At 41.6% G+C, this 19,658-nt stretch overlaps 1 protein-coding gene across 1 annotated transcript; it reads right to left on the bottom strand.

Annotated features, from left to right (window-relative positions):
- Window positions 1-9,414: 9,414 nt before the first annotated feature.
- LOC126354073 (mucin-19-like) lies at window positions 9,415-16,710 on the bottom strand. Its single transcript, XM_050003447.1, has 2 exons — window positions 16,646-16,710; window positions 9,415-12,445 (listed from the first exon to the last, which is right to left on the bottom strand). Exons 1-2 carry the CDS (start codon window positions 16,656-16,658, stop codon window positions 9,984-9,986), a joined length of 2,475 nt encoding a protein of 824 aa, XP_049859404.1. The 5' UTR covers window positions 16,659-16,710; the 3' UTR covers window positions 9,415-9,983.
- Between the last annotated feature and the right edge of the window lie 2,948 nt (window positions 16,711-19,658).

Here is a 19,658-nt window from a genome sequence, read left to right on the forward strand (position 1 = left end):
GATATCTGTTGGGGTTGAGACGTGATCCCCAAGGTGGAGGGGGAATAGGTCGCTCAGAGGTCAGGATGGAGCGCTATTTTCCCTCCTGGACGTGGGCCGTGGAGGTGTCGATGACTGGAACTGTACAGCGGAAAATCAGTAAACCATCGCTGGTTAAGTCTTTTATATGACAGTTACAGCTATAGATTTGTAATGGATAGAAGACTTTTGACCACTGTAACGTCATCACTCACAGTTGAGCAGCTGCTGGTAACAGAAGTTGTCCATCAGAAAGACCACTCGCTGGTGGCGACGTCAGCTCTGCGTCAGCACAGCTATGGGGACCTTACACAAGGAGGTACACCATCGGTGACTAATGACAAGGACGCCCCTCTCAGCTCAGCTGCTTCATGGCTGTGGCGTATGGCACACAGGGATGAATAAGGTATCAACCACATTGCCTCGCATGACCAGTCAATGGCAAGTCCCCAGCTCGATCAATGGTCAGCAACGTAGACCCACACGGACCACAGAGTAGTGACACTGTAGGAGGCCCAAGCTCAGACTCCCGGCCCAAGAGGAAGGTGGTCGCTGGTGGCAAGAAGTCGGTCAGAAAAAGAACCACTGGTGCTAATTTTTCGTGTGACCATCCTTGTGACTGGAGGCCTGGGGGGACTGCAACCGTTCGCTATTGTAACAAAATTAAACAGCTCCAGTCCTTGTGATGTCATTTACTATACAGCTACCAGTGTCGACGCTTCAGTACACAAACTCAGGTCTCAGATCTCGCTGAATGGGTTAACATCATCTTCATATACGATTCTTCAGTGACCAACATACAGGTTGATGCACACTACCTGTAACTGTGATGTTGTATCTCCAACCATCAACTGTGAGTTGACAGTTGATGGTTGGAGTGACAACATCGCATTTACAGGTAATCTGCATGAACCTGTATGTCAGCCACTGACACATCGTGAATACGGATGGTATTAACCCATTCACGGCCAGTTAAGACCTGAAGATAGTGCACTGAAGACCGGAAACTGGTAGCTGTACAATAAATGGCGTGATAAGGATGGCTGTAGGTGTTTCATTTTCTTACAACAGTGGTGGTCGCTTGTTCCACAGTGCCCAGATTTCAGACTGACGGGCGCTTTTTCTTCTATGATGTCATTCTGCAGCATCGATGCGGGGCAGTTCATTCTACATCCACATCTGCATGGATACTCTGAAAATTACATTTCAGTGCCTGGCTGAGGGTTCATTGAACCACCTTCACAATAATCCTCTATTATTCCACTTTCGAACAGAGCGCTGGAAAAAACGAACATCTTTCCGTGGGAGCTCCGATTTCCGTTATTTTATTATTATGATCGTTCCTCCTTACGAACCTCGTCGTCAAAGAAATATTTTCGTATTCGGAAGACAAGGTTGGTGATTGAAATTTCGTGATGGTATCCTGACGCTACGAGAAACGCCTTTCTTTTAGTGATGTCCACTCCAAATCCTGTAACATGTCGTGACACTCTCTCCCCTAATCCTCCATAGTACAAAAAGTGCTGTTCTTCTTTGAATCTTTCATGTGTCGATGTACTCCGTTAATCCTATCTGGTAAGGGTCCTACATGGCTTAGCAGTGCTCCAAAAGAGGGCGGACAAGCGTAGTGCATTCAGTCTCTTTAATAGACCTTTTGTATTCTCTATATGTGTTACCAATAAAACGCAGTGTTTGGTTCGCCTTCCTCACAATATTTTTATGTTTTGTCTCTAATTTAAGTTGTTCGTATAAGTGATTCCTAGGCATTTACTTTAATTTACGACCTTTAGATTTGACTGATTTCTCTTATAACTGAAGTTTAACGGATCCCTTTTAGTGCTCGTTTGAATGACCTAACATTTTTCACTATTTAGGCTCAATTGCCTATTTTCGCTCCATACTGATATTTTTTCTGAATTGTTTTGCATTTTGTTTTGATCTTCTGATGACTTAATAGACGATCAACGACGGCGTCATCTGCAAAGAACCTGACGTATGCTCAGATAGTCTCCTAATTCGTTTACTTAGGCAACGAAGAGTGGAAGGCATATAACATGACCTTAGGGAACTCCAGAGATTACATCCGTTTTAAACGATGACTCTCCATCAGTTACTACGAACTGTGACCTCTTTGACAGAAAATCGCTACCCATTCGCATAACTGAGACGGTATTCCATAAGCAAGCAATTTAGTTACAAACCCCTTGCGAGGTACGGTCTCAAAAGCCTTCTAGAAATGTAGAAATACGGAATCAATTTGAAATAATTTGTTAATAGCACTCAACACCTCGTGCGATTAAAGAGCTAGTTGCACATCACGAGAACGATGTTTTCTAAGTCCGTGTTGACTGTGTGTTAATAGACCATTCTCTTCGAGGCACTTTATAGTGTTCGAACACAATTTATGTTCCAAAATCGTGCTGCATATTGGAGTCAATGGTACGGAACTGCAATTTAGTTGATTACTCTTATGGCCCTTCATGACTATTAGTGTGACCCTCCCAACTTTCCAGTCGTTGGGTACGAATCGTTCGTCGAGAGAGTGGTTGTATATGATCGTTGAGTATGGAGCCATTGAATCAGCGTACTCTGAAAGAAACCTAATTTGTATATAGTCTGGACCGGAAGACCTGCTTTTATTGACTTAATGTGCTTCACTACTCCGAGAATATCTGCTTCTAAGTTTCAGATGTTGGCAGCTGTTCTTGATTCGAATTCTGGAACATTTACTTCGTCGTCTTTAGTGAAGGAACTTCTGAAGGCTGTAATTAGTAACTCTGCTTTGGCAGCACTGTCGTCGGTAATACTTCGGTTCCTATCGCTGGCAGACTTAACATACACTGGATTTTCTGCGAGGTTTCAAGACAAAGTTTCGTTGTTGAAATTATTATAAGCATCTCGAATTGAAGCATCAGTACAAAATCCCCAGTCTTTGCATTCGTTTAAGTTTTACGTATTTTTTATGTTGTTCTTGCAACAGTTCTCTGGCCATATAACACCACAACTCTGAGAATGGCCATACATTTTCAACGTGCTTTGAGGGATTTTTTTTACTAGTTGCGCTGAATATTATTCTTGTAAATTTGTTGTCAAGTTACAAGTGCTATTTGTTACTTAAGAAAGAGAAAACGCATGGAATGTTAACATTTTGCAAGTAGACACGCTGGCCTAGTCAGGGAAAAGCAATTGTCAAGGAGTGTAATGAATTGTAAATGCATTATCGCTGGGCTTGCGAGCGCGCCAAAAAAAGTAGCAGTTCGGTTGGTGTCTTTGGCTGGGTGTATTCGCTGGTGTGGCTATGCAAAGGAGCGGAGATAAAAAGTCTGTTTCCGAAGTGGTTGGTTTGGTGGATGTTTAATATGGGTAAGCTATGGCATTTATTGGGCACAGTACATATGCAACAAGGGTAATTCATAAAACATCAAGATTACTGTGGGCCCTTTTATTGACCATGGTATGGCAAGAAGATCCACCTGTGTCCTGTTTTACCTCTAAATGAAGCCACTCGACAAACCAAAGCCACCATAAAGTGAAATAAGATCCAGACATTTTATAACTAGAAGTTTAATACGCTGACCAGCGAAGTTGGAATTTTATTGCTTAAATACCACTCTTGTCGTGCATATTGTCATGTAAGTAACTAAAAGAACGTGCTTTAATTGACTAGTACGTCTCTTAACTATTGGTTCTCGTTTCTTCATACATATATTGAATACACACATGCAAGCACGTATCCATTCAGAAATATCTCTTATGAAATATTATCAGCATAAGTATGTGGATGTATTTTGAAACCATGGTTAAAATCTGTGTTAAATATGAATTGTAAGTGTGGATTCTTGTAAAATGTTAAGTTACTTATTGATTAGACTCTCCAGAAGTTTCGCGACAGTCCTGGTACTCTGCTTCCAGAGGGAGTGAAGCTGCAACGTGCACCACAGAGCATATAAAATCTCCTGTTAGCAGTACCATAGTTAGACCCTTGTGTATTCTATAGTAATCTGAAGGCATCCCATTTCTGCACAAAAAGAAAACATAATCAAAACTTAGGTGATTCATACGTGCAGTTTCCTACAGGACTGAGGACTGTTCAAGCAGTATTTACACATAATGTTAACATACTGGTAGTCTCCTTCAGTCAGAATGCCAAGCCAAACTATTAATTTATTTTAGCTACTATTTAGCCGCACAGCACGTGCCATGCCCTGCACCACACATCTCTCTCACTCTCACTCTTCTTCTCCCTCTCTCTCCCTCCCTTTCTCCCTATCACACAAACACACACCACACTGCACTCCGCACATACACACACACTCACACACACAAATGCACACACACACACACACACACACACACACACACACACACACATGCGTGCTGACGTCATAATGATATAGCTTCCTTCACATTCCAATATTCGTGTTTTCCCTGTTACCTGTTTCAAAAACAGAGGTAACTTCTTTCATCTGAATGAGATTTGGAAAATCAGGAAACTGAATGGAGGGTGCTCATTTGCATACAAGACATAGTGGATAAGATTTAGCTCTACGATGCACTATACAGTGAAAACATATTTTAGAACGATGAAAGTATTATGCTGATATCTAATTTTGCTTCTTACCTACTCCTAATCTATATTAACTACCTGCGAGGAGAAAACTTTGTTTTGAGTTTTTTTTTTATTTTTCTGCGCTAGGTGAAATTTGAAACTTGTTCCATTATCATCGGCAGAGCATTCAGTGCAACAGTTACTAATGTTCTATCTCGATGTACTTAAATGACTGCTAGATGATCTTTAAAGAAATTTGTGCTAAAAGCCACGTTACTACTTGACTTGTTATTACCTTCTCTTATGTACTTGGGAATTTCAGTCTCTAATTCGTGCATTTGAGTCCCAAAAACGATTCCGTGAATGGCTGATAACAAATAGCAACAAGTCACAGCTACAAAGCACAGGTCGTCTATAACTGATCACTGGGCTGTAAGTGCTTAACATGCTGATGATTTTTTCTTGTTTACTACCTAGTGTTGTCATAAATTTTATGGACATTCTACATTCAACTCCAAAAAAGTTTTAATTTGCTGCAATGCTTAGAGAATAATTGTATAAGGAATATTTTCGCCTTATTTGACCTCTGCTTTATCTCTACCCTTCTTACCAAGGTATTCTCTCAGGAACCAGTAAATCCTAGTCCTGTTTATCCTAAACTTTATAGTTTCGTTAGGATAATTTTGTAGTCAACATTACCAAAACGTTGCACAGACCTGTCTATATGCCTGTGGCACAGGTATCGTAGCATTACTCATAAATTACCACTTTATTCTGATCTTCTATGGCTGAAAATCTGTTCAGTTACTCTCAAAACTAAAATATGTCTTATTCCTAAGGATCTACCAGTGTTGCTGTGGTCTTCAGTCCGAAGACTGATTTGATGATGCTCTCCATTTTACTGTATCCTGTGCAAACATCTTCATCTTCAGACCACTATTGCAACCTACATTCTTCTTAATCTTTTTACTATATTCATTGCTCTACCTCTAAGATACCCAACCGCCCTATAACCCCACCTCCTCTAATAATAAATTTGTGATCGCCTGGTGCTTGAGAATGTGTCCTATCAAAGAATCCCTTCTTCTAGTCAGATTATGGAAGAAATTTCTTTTCTCGTCAGTTCTGTTCAGTACCTCCTTATGAGTGATCTACCTATCTAATTTTCAGCATTCTTCTATAGCACCACGTTTCCAAAGCTTCCAATCTCTTATCGTCTAAACGGTTTATGGCAACGTTTCACATCCATACATGGTTACACTCCAGACCAAAACCTTCAAATAACACTTCCTAAAACTGAAATCTACTGTCGGTGTTAACAAATTTCTCTTCTTGTTGCCATTGCCAGTTTAAATTTATATCCTCTCTGTCTCGGGAAACATCATTTATTTTGCTGCCAAAACATAAAAACTCGCCTAGTGCTTTAAGTGCCTCATTTCCTAATCTAATTCCCTGATCATCACCTGACTTAATGCTGCTACATTCAATTATCCTTGTCTTGCTTTCGTTGATCCTCATCTTATATCCTTCTGTCAAGACACTCTCCATTCCATTTGACTGCTCTTCCAACTCCCTTGCCGTCTCTGACAAAATTACAATGTCATCGGCAAACCTCAAGTTTTTTATCTGTTCTGTCTGGACGTTAATGCCTTCTCCATTTTTTTTCTTTTCTATACTGCTTCCACAATGTACAGATTGAATAACAACGCGAATAGGTTACAACTCTGTCTCACTCCATTCTCACCCATTGATTCGTATTCTCGATTCCATGCGACGGAGGGTGGATGCATTTATCCTCGCTAACGGAGGACGTTTTGAACATTTCCTGTAACAAAGTGTTTGAAGTCATGCTGGTACGTTCTGTTGCTGTGTGTCTCCATTCCATGATTAATGTGATTTGAAGAGAAGTAATAAAATGAGCTCTAACATGATAAGTAAGCGTTTCCGGACACATGCCCACATAATATATTTTCTTTCTTTGTGTGTGAGGAATGTTTCCTGAAAGTTTGGCGGTACCTTTTTGTAACACCCTGTATCCTCATGTTCAGGAAGAAACAGAACACCTTGAGCGAATACAGGCAGGACGTTCATATTCATAAGACATGTGCATGAGTATGTTCTGCCGAAGTGATCAACATTTCAGTCACCTCGCTTGAGCACGTGTCCTGTTACCTAGCAGGTGCTGTGGTACGCCATGGGCCCTAATAAATTGTCCCATGCGTGATGTCATCGACGTGCATAAAACGCGAATGGCGTCGTGTGGTATAGCCATCCATGCTTCATTCGCCTGGTTCCAAAGTTCATCTGTGGTGGTTGGTATTGGGTCACAGCGCTGCACCAGTCGTTTCTCCACATCCCATTTATTTTCGAGTGGCGAGAAGTCTGGTGATCTGAGGGGGCCACTGCAAAAGGCTGACATCCTGTGACATCAAGAAGACACGTGTTTTTGCAGGCTACTGGTTGCACGGTGTCATTCAAGCAGGTCACACTGATCACAGTGCACTGGACACACACCAACTTTGATTTGTGGCTCTAACCAAAAGCACGCCACATCGCAAGGTATTTTGTTGGCACTGTATGTCTTTTGCAAATGCAGTTGCTATGATGCTGCTCACCCTGTCTGGGGTGAACAAAAATTCAGACACCAATTTCAAACAAACAGAACCTAGATTCGTCCGAAAACACTACCTGATGCCATTCGTACCCCTAATGACGTCGCACCATACTCCAGGGCCGTCTAGCATGGCTCTGAGCACTATGGGACTCAACTGCTGTGGTCATTAGTCCCCTAGAACTTAGAACTACTTAAACCTAACTAACCTAAGGACATCACAAACATCCATGCCCGAGGCAGGATTCGAACCTGCGACCGTAGCAGCCGCACGGTCCCGGACTGCGCGCCTAGAACCGCGAGACCACCGCGGTCGGCAGTCTAGCATGTTTCTGCATATTTTTTAAAGGTAGGTGGACAAGTGGTTGAGCGCACGTAATCTTTGCCGCAATAAACGGTGACGGACTGTCACCCCTGGTAGTGTACAATGTGTCAAACGGTTCCACTGTTGCGCCGGAGCTGAGGAGGAAGCATATCTGTTTCGCAATGCCATTCGGATGAGGTTCTGATCTTCTAGGCGGGTGGTCTGGGTGGTGCGACTTGACCATTCTCGTCGTATTCTATGGTTCTCCGTGAATCATTCTGCACACACCCGATACACCCGGATGAATGCATCACATTCTTTCGTACCAATAATCCGCCCTCTTTCAAACTGACTGATTTGAAGGTGCAATTGGAACGTACGTCTGCGAGTCATCCTGCACACCTGCTGAAGTCACGCTGTTACATTACCTTCGATTTACAGCAACGTCGAGAACAGCAGGCATATTTTATGAATAAAGGGCGTTGCGCCGCGATATCGATGTTGACCTTGCACCCACGGGCCGACATGATTTAAATGCTCATCACCTCTGCAGAACATACTAGTGTATAAGTCCTGTGAATATGAATGACCTAGTCTTCAAGGTGTTCTGCTTCTTCTGAACACGAGTTTGTATATGCTGATGCGTCAGCTTTACTTGCTAACGTTTTAATTTTTAATGTTTGGACTCTTTTCCGGGCTTCATACTCCACGATATGTAACATCAAGCTGTTGATACATATTTATTTTGGTAGAAAATACATTTGATTTCGTGACGTTTTGTTTTGCCTTATATAAGATAGTAAAAAAATAGTTGATCACAATAATGTGCTAGTTTCAGTTGATCCGTTTTTTACTTACATTAGTGTATCTACAAGTTATCTCTGTGACCTGTGTTATCTCTGTCATCAGCCTTACGTCTCCCTGATTAATTTACATCCATTCGTAGCTTTATATGTTACTTTTCCTTTGATGATCTTTCTGAAAAATAATTAAGTTGTACAACTATCCCGTTGACAGGAAACTTAATTCTATCCATATCCATAATTTTTCTGATGTAGCTGATTCCTGTTGGGATTCCTGCTCTTAGTTTCGGCTCTTCCTGCGAGAAGTCAAAGTTTTTCGTTTTAGTATCAGAGTAGTCTTTAGCCAATATGTAATTATACAAACAAAGAATGCCTTTGATCGAATGTCGAGTCTAACGAGTTACTACTGCTAAACAAGCACGCGGGATGTATTTCCGTTGGCTATTTGCTTGGTAATGTGATGTTTGATACTGATAAACAAACCATAGTCAGCGTGACGAGAAGGTAAACTTTCCTTTGGTGGATACCATGCATGCACTGTCGCATAGTTTTACCTGACGAGTAAAGTGATACAACGTAATGGCCCCCGTCATAAAAGGTAGGTGCCTTGTTTTGATATGTCAAGCCACGTCGAGAATTGCATTTTCGTCGATAATATTGTCACGACTAACGGAGTCGACATAGACACGTATTTCAAACGATAGTGTACATGTGGCTGCTGCCTAGACACGTAGCTGTGTCTGAAACTTCGATTAACGGTGCAGTTGCACCGTCAAAAACTGGAAATCAAAGGTAGACCGGAAAAACAAGATGACAACCCGAATCTGAGGACTACTATGACATGCATTCTGCTTTTGAAACAATAAATTTATGTTTGCTGATTCACACAGTTCCCAAGCTCAAACATCACCTAAATGTGATAATAAGTAAGTTAAGAGAACAATAATTCAGGTGATTTCTCACAAAACATACAATCTAAAGAAACCCCAGATTTAGTGAAAACTTTTTACGGAGTTACCAGTAGGCGGAGTTACCAGTAGGAAACATGGGAAAATGTGTATTTTATAGTGCCAGTATCATAGATAGAAGGAATTCTATACAGTCCAGGGACCATAAAGATCGAACGACCTTTTAAATGCAATCATTATTTATTATATTGACTCGAAAACAAAAATGGGCATTGTATTTCAGCGGAGCAACAAAAACATTTCAACATATGTGACATCTGCTCTTTCTATGTCTACGTAAAGAGTCTAAATATGAGTTCAGTAAAACTAAACGTAGCGCTTCGCTGTGTATTATGAAATTAATTTGCACATAGTACAATGACATGAATAAAAAGAAATATAAATTTAAATATAAATTCATCTATTAGATTTTCACTTAGTTACATATACAGTCAAGAGGACAGTCACACACCTGTAGTTTCACGCTGAAAAACAGCTCAAAAGAACATTTTTCAGTGATTGGTGCGCCATGACTGCAAAAGCAATATACACCTCAGTTGGTTCTCCGTCCGAGATGCTTAACAATAGAATCTTCTACATATGTAAGACATGCTAAAACTGCTTCATAAGCGTCTTTATCGGCGAATAGCACTGTGGGTATACCAGGTGTACAACCACTTGGTTTTGCTGAAGCTATAGTAGCCATATTGGTAGGCTGAAGCTATAGAGCCATACTGGTAGCACATGTCTTTCAAGCCGAACTATTTGCACAGCCAGCACGGTATGGCCAGTCACATACTTCGAGTGTAGGGTTGAAATAGAGTCCAGCGGGACAGTCAAATGTAACAGGTGTCCCATGGTCACATTTGCAGAACTTGGTGCAGTCAGATGCATGTGGAAGGTGCTTAGCAATAGAGTTCTCATCTTCATATTGTGGGCAGCTGCCGACTGCTGGGCAATCTCCTGATGGAGCAGTTGTTGGATTGGCTGTTGAGTTTGGTGCTGCCGTTGGAGCTGCTGTAGTGGCAGCACTTGTAGGAGCAGATGTTGATGAACTTGGTGCTGCTGTTGGAGCTGCTGTTGTAGCTGCACTTGTGGGAGCAGCTGTGGATGAACTGGGAGCTGAAGTAGACGCTGATCCACCTGAACAGCCTGCCTGGTCGGGCCAGTCACATACTTCTAGTGTAGGGTTGAAGTGGAGTCCAGCAGGACAGTCAAATGTAACAGGTTTTCCATGGTCGCATTTACAGAACTGGCTGCAGTTTGTGGCATGAGGAAGGTGCTTAGCAATAGAGTTCTCATCTTCATATTGTGGGCAAGTGCCGACTGCTGGGCAATCTCCTGATGGGGCAGATGTTGGATTGGCTGTTGAGCTTGGTGCTGCCGTTGGAGCTGCTGTAGTGGCAGCACTTGTAGGAGCAGATGTTGATGAACTTGGTGCTGCTGTTGGAGCTGCTGTTGTGGCTGCACTTGTGGGAGCAGCTGTGGGTGAACTGGGAGCTGCAGTAGACGCTGATCCACCTGAACAGCCTGCCTGGTCGGGCCAGTCACATACTTCTAGTGTAGGGTTGAAGTGGAGTCCAGCAGGACAGTCGAATGTGACAGGTTTTCCATGGTCGCATTTACAGAACTGGCTGCAGTTTGTAGCATGGGGAAGGTGCTTAGCAATAGAGTTCTCATCTTCATATTGTGGGCAAGTGCCGACTGCTGGGCAATCTCCTGATGGAGCAGTTGTTGGATTGGCTGTTGAGTTTGGTGCTGCCGTTGGAGCTGCTGTAGTGGCAGCACTTGTAGGAGCAGATGTTGATGAACTTGGTGCTGCTGTTGGAGCTGCTGTTGTGGCTGCACTTGTGGGAGCAGCTGTGGGTGAACTGGGAGCTGCAGTAGACGCTGATCCACCTGAACAGCCTGCCTGGTCGGGCCAGTCACATACTTCTAGTGTAGGGTTGAAGTGGAGTCCAGCAGGACAGTCGAATGTGACAGGTTTTCCATGGTCGCATTTACAGAACTGGCTGCAGTTTGTAGCATGGGGAAGGTGCTTAGCAATAGAGTTCTCATCTTCATATTGTGGGCAAGTGCCGACTGCTGGGCAATCTCCTGATGGGGCAGATGTTGGATTGGCTGTTGAGCTTGGTGCTGCCGTTGGAGCTGCTGTAGTGGCAGCACTTGTAGGAGCAGATGTTGATGAACTTGGCGCTGCCGTTGGAGCTGCTGTTGTGGCTGCACTTGTGGGAGCAGCTGTGGGTGAACTGGGAGCTGCAGTAGACGCTGATCCACCTGAACAGCCTGCCTGGTCGGGCCAGTCACATACTTCTAGTGTAGGGTTGAAGTGGAGTCCAGCAGGACAGTCGAATGTGACAGGTTTTCCATGGTCGCATTTACAGAACTGGCTGCAGTTTGTAGCATGGGGAAGGTGCTTAGCAATAGAGTTCTCATCTTCATATTGTGGGCAAGTGCCGACTGCTGGGCAATCTCCTGATGGGGCAGATGTTGGATTGGCTGTTGAGCTTGGTGCTGCCGTTGGAGCTGCTGTAGTGGCAGCACTTGTAGGAGCAGATGTTGATGAACTTGGCGCTGCCGTTGGAGCTGCTGTTGTGGCTGCACTTGTGGGAGCAGCTGTGGGTGAACTGGGAGCTGCAGTAGACGCTGATCCACCTGAACAGCCTGCCTGGTCGGGCCAGTCACATACTTCTAGTGTAGGGTTGAAGTGGAGTCCAGCAGGACAGTCGAATGTGACAGGTTTTCCATGGTCGCATTTACAGAACTGGCTGCAGTTTGTGGCATGGGGAAGGTGCTTAGCAATAGAGTTCTCGTCTTCATATTGTGGGCAACTGCCGACTGCTGGGCAGTCTCCTGATGGAGCAGATGTCGGATTGGCTGTAGAGCTTGGTGCTGCCGTTGGAGCAGCTGTTGTGGCAGCACTTGTAGGAGCAGCTGAGGGTGAGCTGGGAGCTACAGTTGATGGTGATCCACCTGAACAGCCTGCACGGTCTGGCCAGTCACATACTTCCAATACAGGGTTGAAGTGGAGCCCATCAGGACATATAAACAATACAGGTGCTGCGTGATCACATTTGTAGAAAAGTGAACAGTTTTTGCTGTCTGGTAGATGGTCTGTGTGATCCAGCGCATCTACTGGTGGACATTCACCTACAGGTGATGCGTCGACTGCTGTTACAGCGACTAGGACCCACACGGTCGTTAACACACTTGCTGAAAGTAAAAGAAATCTCGGTGAATATTTTACTGTCATTTACAGAATTCTATTTGCTAAAATTTAGTAGCAGTTATCAGAATACTTCATAAGACAGACTATATTTCTTTTTGTGTGACCCAGAAGCAATATCGTCAAGGAATTACCAGATTCAGTGTTCGGTAAACAAGTGTGTAGTGAGTTGTGCTGTTCGGTATACAAGTGTGCAGTGAATTGTGCTGTTAGTCCCTTCGTGACCTCATTTTGTGTTGTAGAACAGGAATGTATTTTATGTTAAGTTTAAAATACAGCAAGACATTTAAACCAAGAATATTAATAATTCCTAGTGCCCACTTACATATATTTTCAGTACAAATGATACGGAGTTAAGTCGTGCGTGTTTTCCATGAAGCAACTATATGTAACTTTCCTTCAGTTATGTAACATTCCAGTGGACCCTGGAATAAACTTGGTACAGTAGGAAGGGGGTCGTTAATATTTGGAGGAGACCAACTCGGATCGCTGTACATGAAATATCATTAAACCATTTAAAAACAAACCATTCTTCTAGGCCTGTGGTTTTGGCGTCCATGAATCGTTGCAATTCTGCCGCTTAAAATGAAATTTCAAGCCCCGAAATAATTTCGTTTCTCGCTCGTTTGGGACTGTAGATACGATAGCACGTAGGGTGTTGCGGACGTGATTAAGAGCGCCACCTGCCTGTTTCACGGTGAAGTACATTTGTAAGCTTGCATCTTACTTGGGGGACCCCTGAGGTCTAAGGAAGCACTGAGTAGGCACATGCACTGAAGTGCCCATGTATTGTAAATATAGGTTAGGCAGGCCATATTTTGTCCTGATCTTGCCGTAGATATTCTAAATTCACATTGCTCTGTTAGACTGTTTGGTGCTTCTTCTGGTATTATTTCTTCTAAAAGGCTGACACAGTCCTGAGTGCTCTTAGCGTGCAGCACACACAACTATAGGGGCTTCTTCAGTTCTTTTGTGCAAGTAGCAGTTCAAAAAGGACATTAGTTTTGCATTTGCTACTGATGCTTGCTTCATCGTACGCTTGTGACAGTTTTCTACAATTGCAATCAGCTGATTGTTGTCGTCATTATTCCCTTCAACGGAAGAAGAGTATACTTCAGTTTTTCAAAGAGTATGTATGACACGCGGATTCCTACCGACGCAGAAATGTCAGCACGAGCGGAGTTTTCAATATCGGCAGCTCTCATGACCCTAGTATAAAATCCAGAAGTGACATTATAGCAGCGTTTACGCGAACAGTTATGACTTATTCACACAATGTAGGACAAGATATATTACTATTTATCGTAATGAGGAGACACAAAGTTGCCGTCAGCAATTATTAAAAGACACTTGCACATACGATTTCGGCCACAACCCTTTTCGGAAGAAACGCACACCTCATGCACACATGACCGCCAATTTCGGCAGCTCGGCACTCTGGCCCGAGTTGGCAGAGATGGTTGTCATGTGTCCGTTAGCTGCCCTTGCTTGTGTGAATGAATAGTGTGTGTTTCTCTCTTTCCATAGAAGACTGTGGCCGAAAGCTTATATGTAAGTGTCTTTTAATTGGGCCTGTCTGCAACTTAGCGTGTTTCAATCTATACCCAGCGAATACTATCGGTTTCCCTGAACAGTTCGCCATATTTCATTGCCCGTGGGACACGTTGAACACATTGTGAACACAGCGAGTACTAACCTCTGTCTACGTTCACCTTTTCAATGACGGAAGTTACATTCGATAGTATTTAATACACAGCGTACGCACTGAAAGTTAACGAGTTTCACAATCGTAGTCCACAAGTCGATTAATTTCCTTATGTGTATACTAACGAACGTTTTCATCTGAGAAGAAATTTTTTTCGACTGTGTTCGAAGCTTCCACACCATACTACTCTTAGGTACGATACAACCATATTAACCATAATGATATATTAGTGTTATAATATACCTCTCTGACAAGAAAATGTCGATAGATTAACAATCCTCAGCAGTTTGTTTTACTTTGAGATCGAGAGGAATTTGATATTCCCTAAAAGATTTTCAAAACAGGTTCGTATGATGCAAGTACAAATCATGAAAATTTTTGACGAAGTTACGTTTTATTAAGCGCAAATTCAGATCACTAAATATAAGACAGAATTCACATATATCATAAAGATACCGGTAACACGAAATTGCATGAGTAGATTAGTGTAAACCTAATTCTTTTCAGACTATTACAAAATGTTTGCATATCTTCGTAGCCAAATGGATTTTGTAAACTATTCTGTGGAATATACTCATGATACGATAATTTGCAGCTTACACATCTGACAGAAACAGCTCATATAATGGACAGATATTCTTACTTTTACTCCTCACACGAGTACCAGAAGAATGAAGATTATTTAAAAATATTTCATACACTTATTGACCTCCTTCAATAGATCCATTCCTGCGAAAGAATGATGAAGACGGTCAAAACCTTTGTTCCTGTTAAGAATAATTACTCCCGCATGAACAACAACATCGCAGAACGTCCAGATCAATTTGAAGATACCATAATCTACTAGTATTCACTTGTTCCAAGGAAAAATAAATTCGTGATCTTATAGTAACCGGAAGTAAACGCCATATGTATTATGAACAACGGTACGATATTGCTATCGCTGTCGCATTAAACGGTTTGTCATTTATATAGGTTTACAGTAAAAGACCATAACACACGCATTGTTTATTCCATTTATCAGCAGAAACACGAAACCTTGGGTTAAATTTGGTAAATGACAAAAAGGCGATAACCTGCTCCGATTTATGTGAGACACTCTAAGACCTCGTCAATTTGTGATCGACAATACTGAAGAAAAACTTATATCGGGATCTTTTACTGAATGAGGTACTCATAACAAGAAATCGCGGCACACAAAGACCAAATGTTTCAAATTTCACTACAAGTCACGAAAGCTTTAAGAAGTTGCAGTAAATTAAGTATTTATAAGAATCCGTATTGTCTCGAACCACAAGCAAAATGATGAATACCACACAGTGCTACATGTGTCTGAAACTAATGACGATCAACGCGTCCTAAAGAAACATACTACAAATGTGTTACATTCCCCTAAGTTTTATGTTTGTAAACAGGAAGGTAATGCCACCAAGAGAGTATAAATATAAAATTAGAACGAGAATTACAACTAAAAACTAAGACAGATACTGTAGAAAAAACGAAACTTAGAGCAATGTGCAAAATCCAACTTTCTGTCAGTATTTTCATAAAATATTGACAAAAGAAAAATTTACTAAAGTCCTTGAAAAGAATTAAACGTTACAGGAGCAACAGAAAAGTTATGATTACTCTTTGCAAGTAACTGCGTTTTTAGATTGCGAGAAAGTCTACAGTCGTAACTACGAATCTTCGATTTCACAATTAAACTATTACTTGTGTTGCTAAGAAGACTGATTGTGTTGCAGAGGGTCCCATACTGTTCCAAAACTGTTCTTCGGAAATAATGAGTATAAACATGTTGATGCAAAATGAAGAGGTGTTTGTAAACCTTAGTTAATCCACTGTGGCGTATATTATGGCAGAAACACTATCGAACTGTGAGAAAACTTAATGTTAAGGGAAAGCGATTTTTCATTAAAATACCAGTAAATTCTGTATTAAGTTTATGAGGAGTCGAATTGCGTCGTAGTATAGTATCTCATTTGGTTTATCCAGGAAGTATTACATTACCGGAACTGAACAAAATGAATGGTTATTATGATATGTGAAAACCTTCTGTCAAATAGGAAAGCTATGATGTGCAAATCTAAACCGAGCGGTCTCAATCACAGTACATCTTTTGAGCAGTCAATAAGTTTTAACTGCATATAAATTTGTGACTATGAGTAATGAATGCATAAGTTACATTTGACTGTTGTCCTGTTTTGTTAGTCGTCTCTAAGTGAGTTGAATGTTGCTGTTCTTACAGTTTTTAAACAGCAAATCCGAAAAGATAGCACAAGAAACAAGTTTCTCGTAGAAACAGAATACAAGAGAGATATAAAATGGTTGGCAGCACTCGGCGGGAGTTGTTAATAGACGCAGGAATGTACCTGGCATAGAAAAGAGTCCTAAAGCAGATCTAACACATTTGCAGAGGTAAAATGAAGGCTGTCAGAGAGAATAACAAAAAACTAGGACGTGGCTGCAGCTTTCAGCTCACCTCTTAGATTCATGTCCAGAAGTCGTCAGCGCTTTCGATGGTTCACAGCGAATGACGATACCAAGGATGGGCACTGGTGGTAAGAGCTTATATATCATGGCTTGTGAAGAATTATCACAGTAAAACAAGTTATCTTGACCTTATCTCTCAAAAGTTAAACCGGTAGTACGTCACATCGAAAAAATGCGAAATTTTGGAGGGTCACCGTGCGAAAGTAACACGCCCATGCTCCGATACGGTTTTTAGAGATACGTCGTGTCGTATCAAAACGTGTGGTGGGAGATACAGTGCTGTCGTTGGCGGAGCAAATCCAATACGCACGTACAAGCAGCCTTTGACCCTAACGTATTCTCATACTGACGACACTTACCTGACATATAGATAGTGTTTTCTGTATCACCCCTGTGGCAAAGAATTATATCTCTAGCATATGTATTACACCGTGATATTACAACGTATTGATGTCGATTGGCACCCAAAAGTAGGTTCCGTTGCACAGGAATCATGGATAAGCAATTTTCCTATGACCTGTTTGATAGAGGAACAATGTGCTGTAGTATAAGGATTACGCTATTTCCTACTTTTTATAAAATATAACAGTTGACCGAACTGTTTTTTATGTTGACAGTGGCAATACAACGTGTCTGACATCCGAATATTTTACCTCACCCATTGTATACTTGTTTAGGCATTGCATTAGTTGTACTTACATCAGATTTAGTAAGATAGATAAATTAACTGTTCTCATACATGTTTTACAAGAGTAGTCCTACAGTGACAATTTTTGGAACCTCTCAACGAAACACAATCGTAAAGTACAAAATATATGTACGTGCAGAGCAAAGCTTACACATTCAGAGTGCCCAATAAAAAGTACCACGCGGAAATCTACAATATGCGTTAGACTCATACTGACAGATCGAAATAATGTATCGGAATAAAAGAGCCACAATCGACACCATTCTATCTCCAAAGATAGGTAAGTTTGTGTAACACTTGAGTTTCGCAGAAGATCCAGCTGAAATACTCGTTGGTTGAGGGCTACGTGTAGACAATTACACAAGGCACCAAATATCTAGGGGAATTTTCATCTTTGTGCCTACAACGTAAACTATAAAATCGTATCTGAGTAATTTGACTGTATGGTACTTTTAATGTAACTGATAAATCTACAGTTTCTTTTCCTCGCTTAGTTTTCCGGCTGTATCTCGAAAATCCTTCACTTTGAAAGTTAATGTAGCTATTTAAATCTCCTACGCTGCTTTTGATACCACAGGGATACCATAATCGGGGGGACAGTGGTTCAATCCCGGGTACGACCATCTTGATTTAGGTTTCCCTTGATCTTCCTAAATCGATTGAGGCCAGTGCCGGGATTGTTCCTTTGAAAGCTCACTGCCGATTTCCTTCCGCCTCCAACCCTTTCCCCCGTCCGATCTTGTGCTCTGTCTCTAATGACCTCGTTATCGACGAAACGTTAAACACTAGTCTGTTGCTCCTCCTTCTCCAGGGATTCCATAGAAAAAGCTTTTCCACGATATTTTTATCGATATATTGCATCCGGTGTTACCCACACGTTACCAGTGCCAATATCTTTACAATTCTGTTAACTTCAGTGGGTACTTGAAATATCTAGACGTTCCATATATCCACATACACCCAAAGTTCTGCTTAATTTAGGCTTTCCTAGTTTCGAGAACTTTTCAACACATTTCTTACTTGCTTGGGTCTTTTACAAGTTAATTTTCACAGTTTTCTTTTGATAGAGTGAAATGTGTGCAACGGTAAACTTTACATCTTCAGAGAACAATACATTAGGCACTGAATACGAATCAGCACCCTACATGACAGAACCCTTGCCTTATCACCTCAGTGAATCCCTACAGTTGCATGTTGTAGCCAACTCGTGAAATACCGTCGTAATTCTGATTGATAAGCCAAATTATCCGTAGTTGATTGTATGCGTTAACTCAAAAAATCTTGTCTTCTCAATACACACAACATGTCTATATCTCCTGGCAAATGCTACATGAGATCTGTTATTCGAAATCCATCTACACACAGTCCAACGTGCCCTTACCAATAAAGGCAACTGTATTGTAGATTATAGTGGTTATAAGTAAAGGTAGCTGCATTGTAGATTCTATGCGTCACCATCGAAGTTTGAGATATCAGGAAGTAGAATTGTCGGTAACAATGCAAGCACCACCATAAGCACCAATGTGATAATGCTAATTAGTGATGGAAACAGACAGTTAATTGATTATTAGTTAACTGAAGTAGCAGACAGAGCTCCGAAAAGTAAAGGTGATTTGTGTTGCCAATTACACCTTCAGTTAAAGAAGGTAATATCTCTTAACGGATCCACTACTCAGCAATATCACACATCATCTCTTCAGTCCCGGTAAGAGACGTTGTGTCATAGTCGAACGTAATCATCACGTACCTAGGAAAAATCTCAGAAAATTAGATGCGTTTGGATGTATTAGCTGTTTTATAATCTGTACTTTCAGGGGAGATACTTCCAAACGAATGCGAACAGGAGTAACCTATACATTATCGAAGGGAGCACTCGGAAAACCTACGAACGGACATCCATTGTGAATGTTTCAGAGGCACTTATATGCATTCGGCATGTTATGTTTCTTCTGATGGCCAAAATGGGGGTTGGTTAGTTTATTGAGTTCTCAGATTTGACTGTACTTTTTTGTCTGATGAGCTTTCCGTATCCCATAACAAGCTTTTTATGTTATCATTATGTAATATGGTTCATACGAACACTCAGAAAAATTCCTTTTAAGTTAATTCCTGAGATAGATTCCAAAATATTATTTTGTAATTACTGGATGGTTCAAACGGCTCTGAGCACTATGGGACTTAACATCTATGGTCATCAGTCTCCTAGAACTTAAACCTAACTAACCTAAGGACATAACACAACACCCAGTCATCACGAGGCACAGAAAAAGATCCCTGACCCCACTGTGAATCGAACCCGGGAGCGGGAAGCGAG

Source organism: Schistocerca gregaria, chromosome 3 (genome assembly GCF_023897955.1).
Source record: "Schistocerca gregaria isolate iqSchGreg1 chromosome 3, iqSchGreg1.2, whole genome shotgun sequence".
Lineage (NCBI taxonomy): Eukaryota > Metazoa > Arthropoda > Insecta > Orthoptera > Acrididae > Schistocerca > Schistocerca gregaria.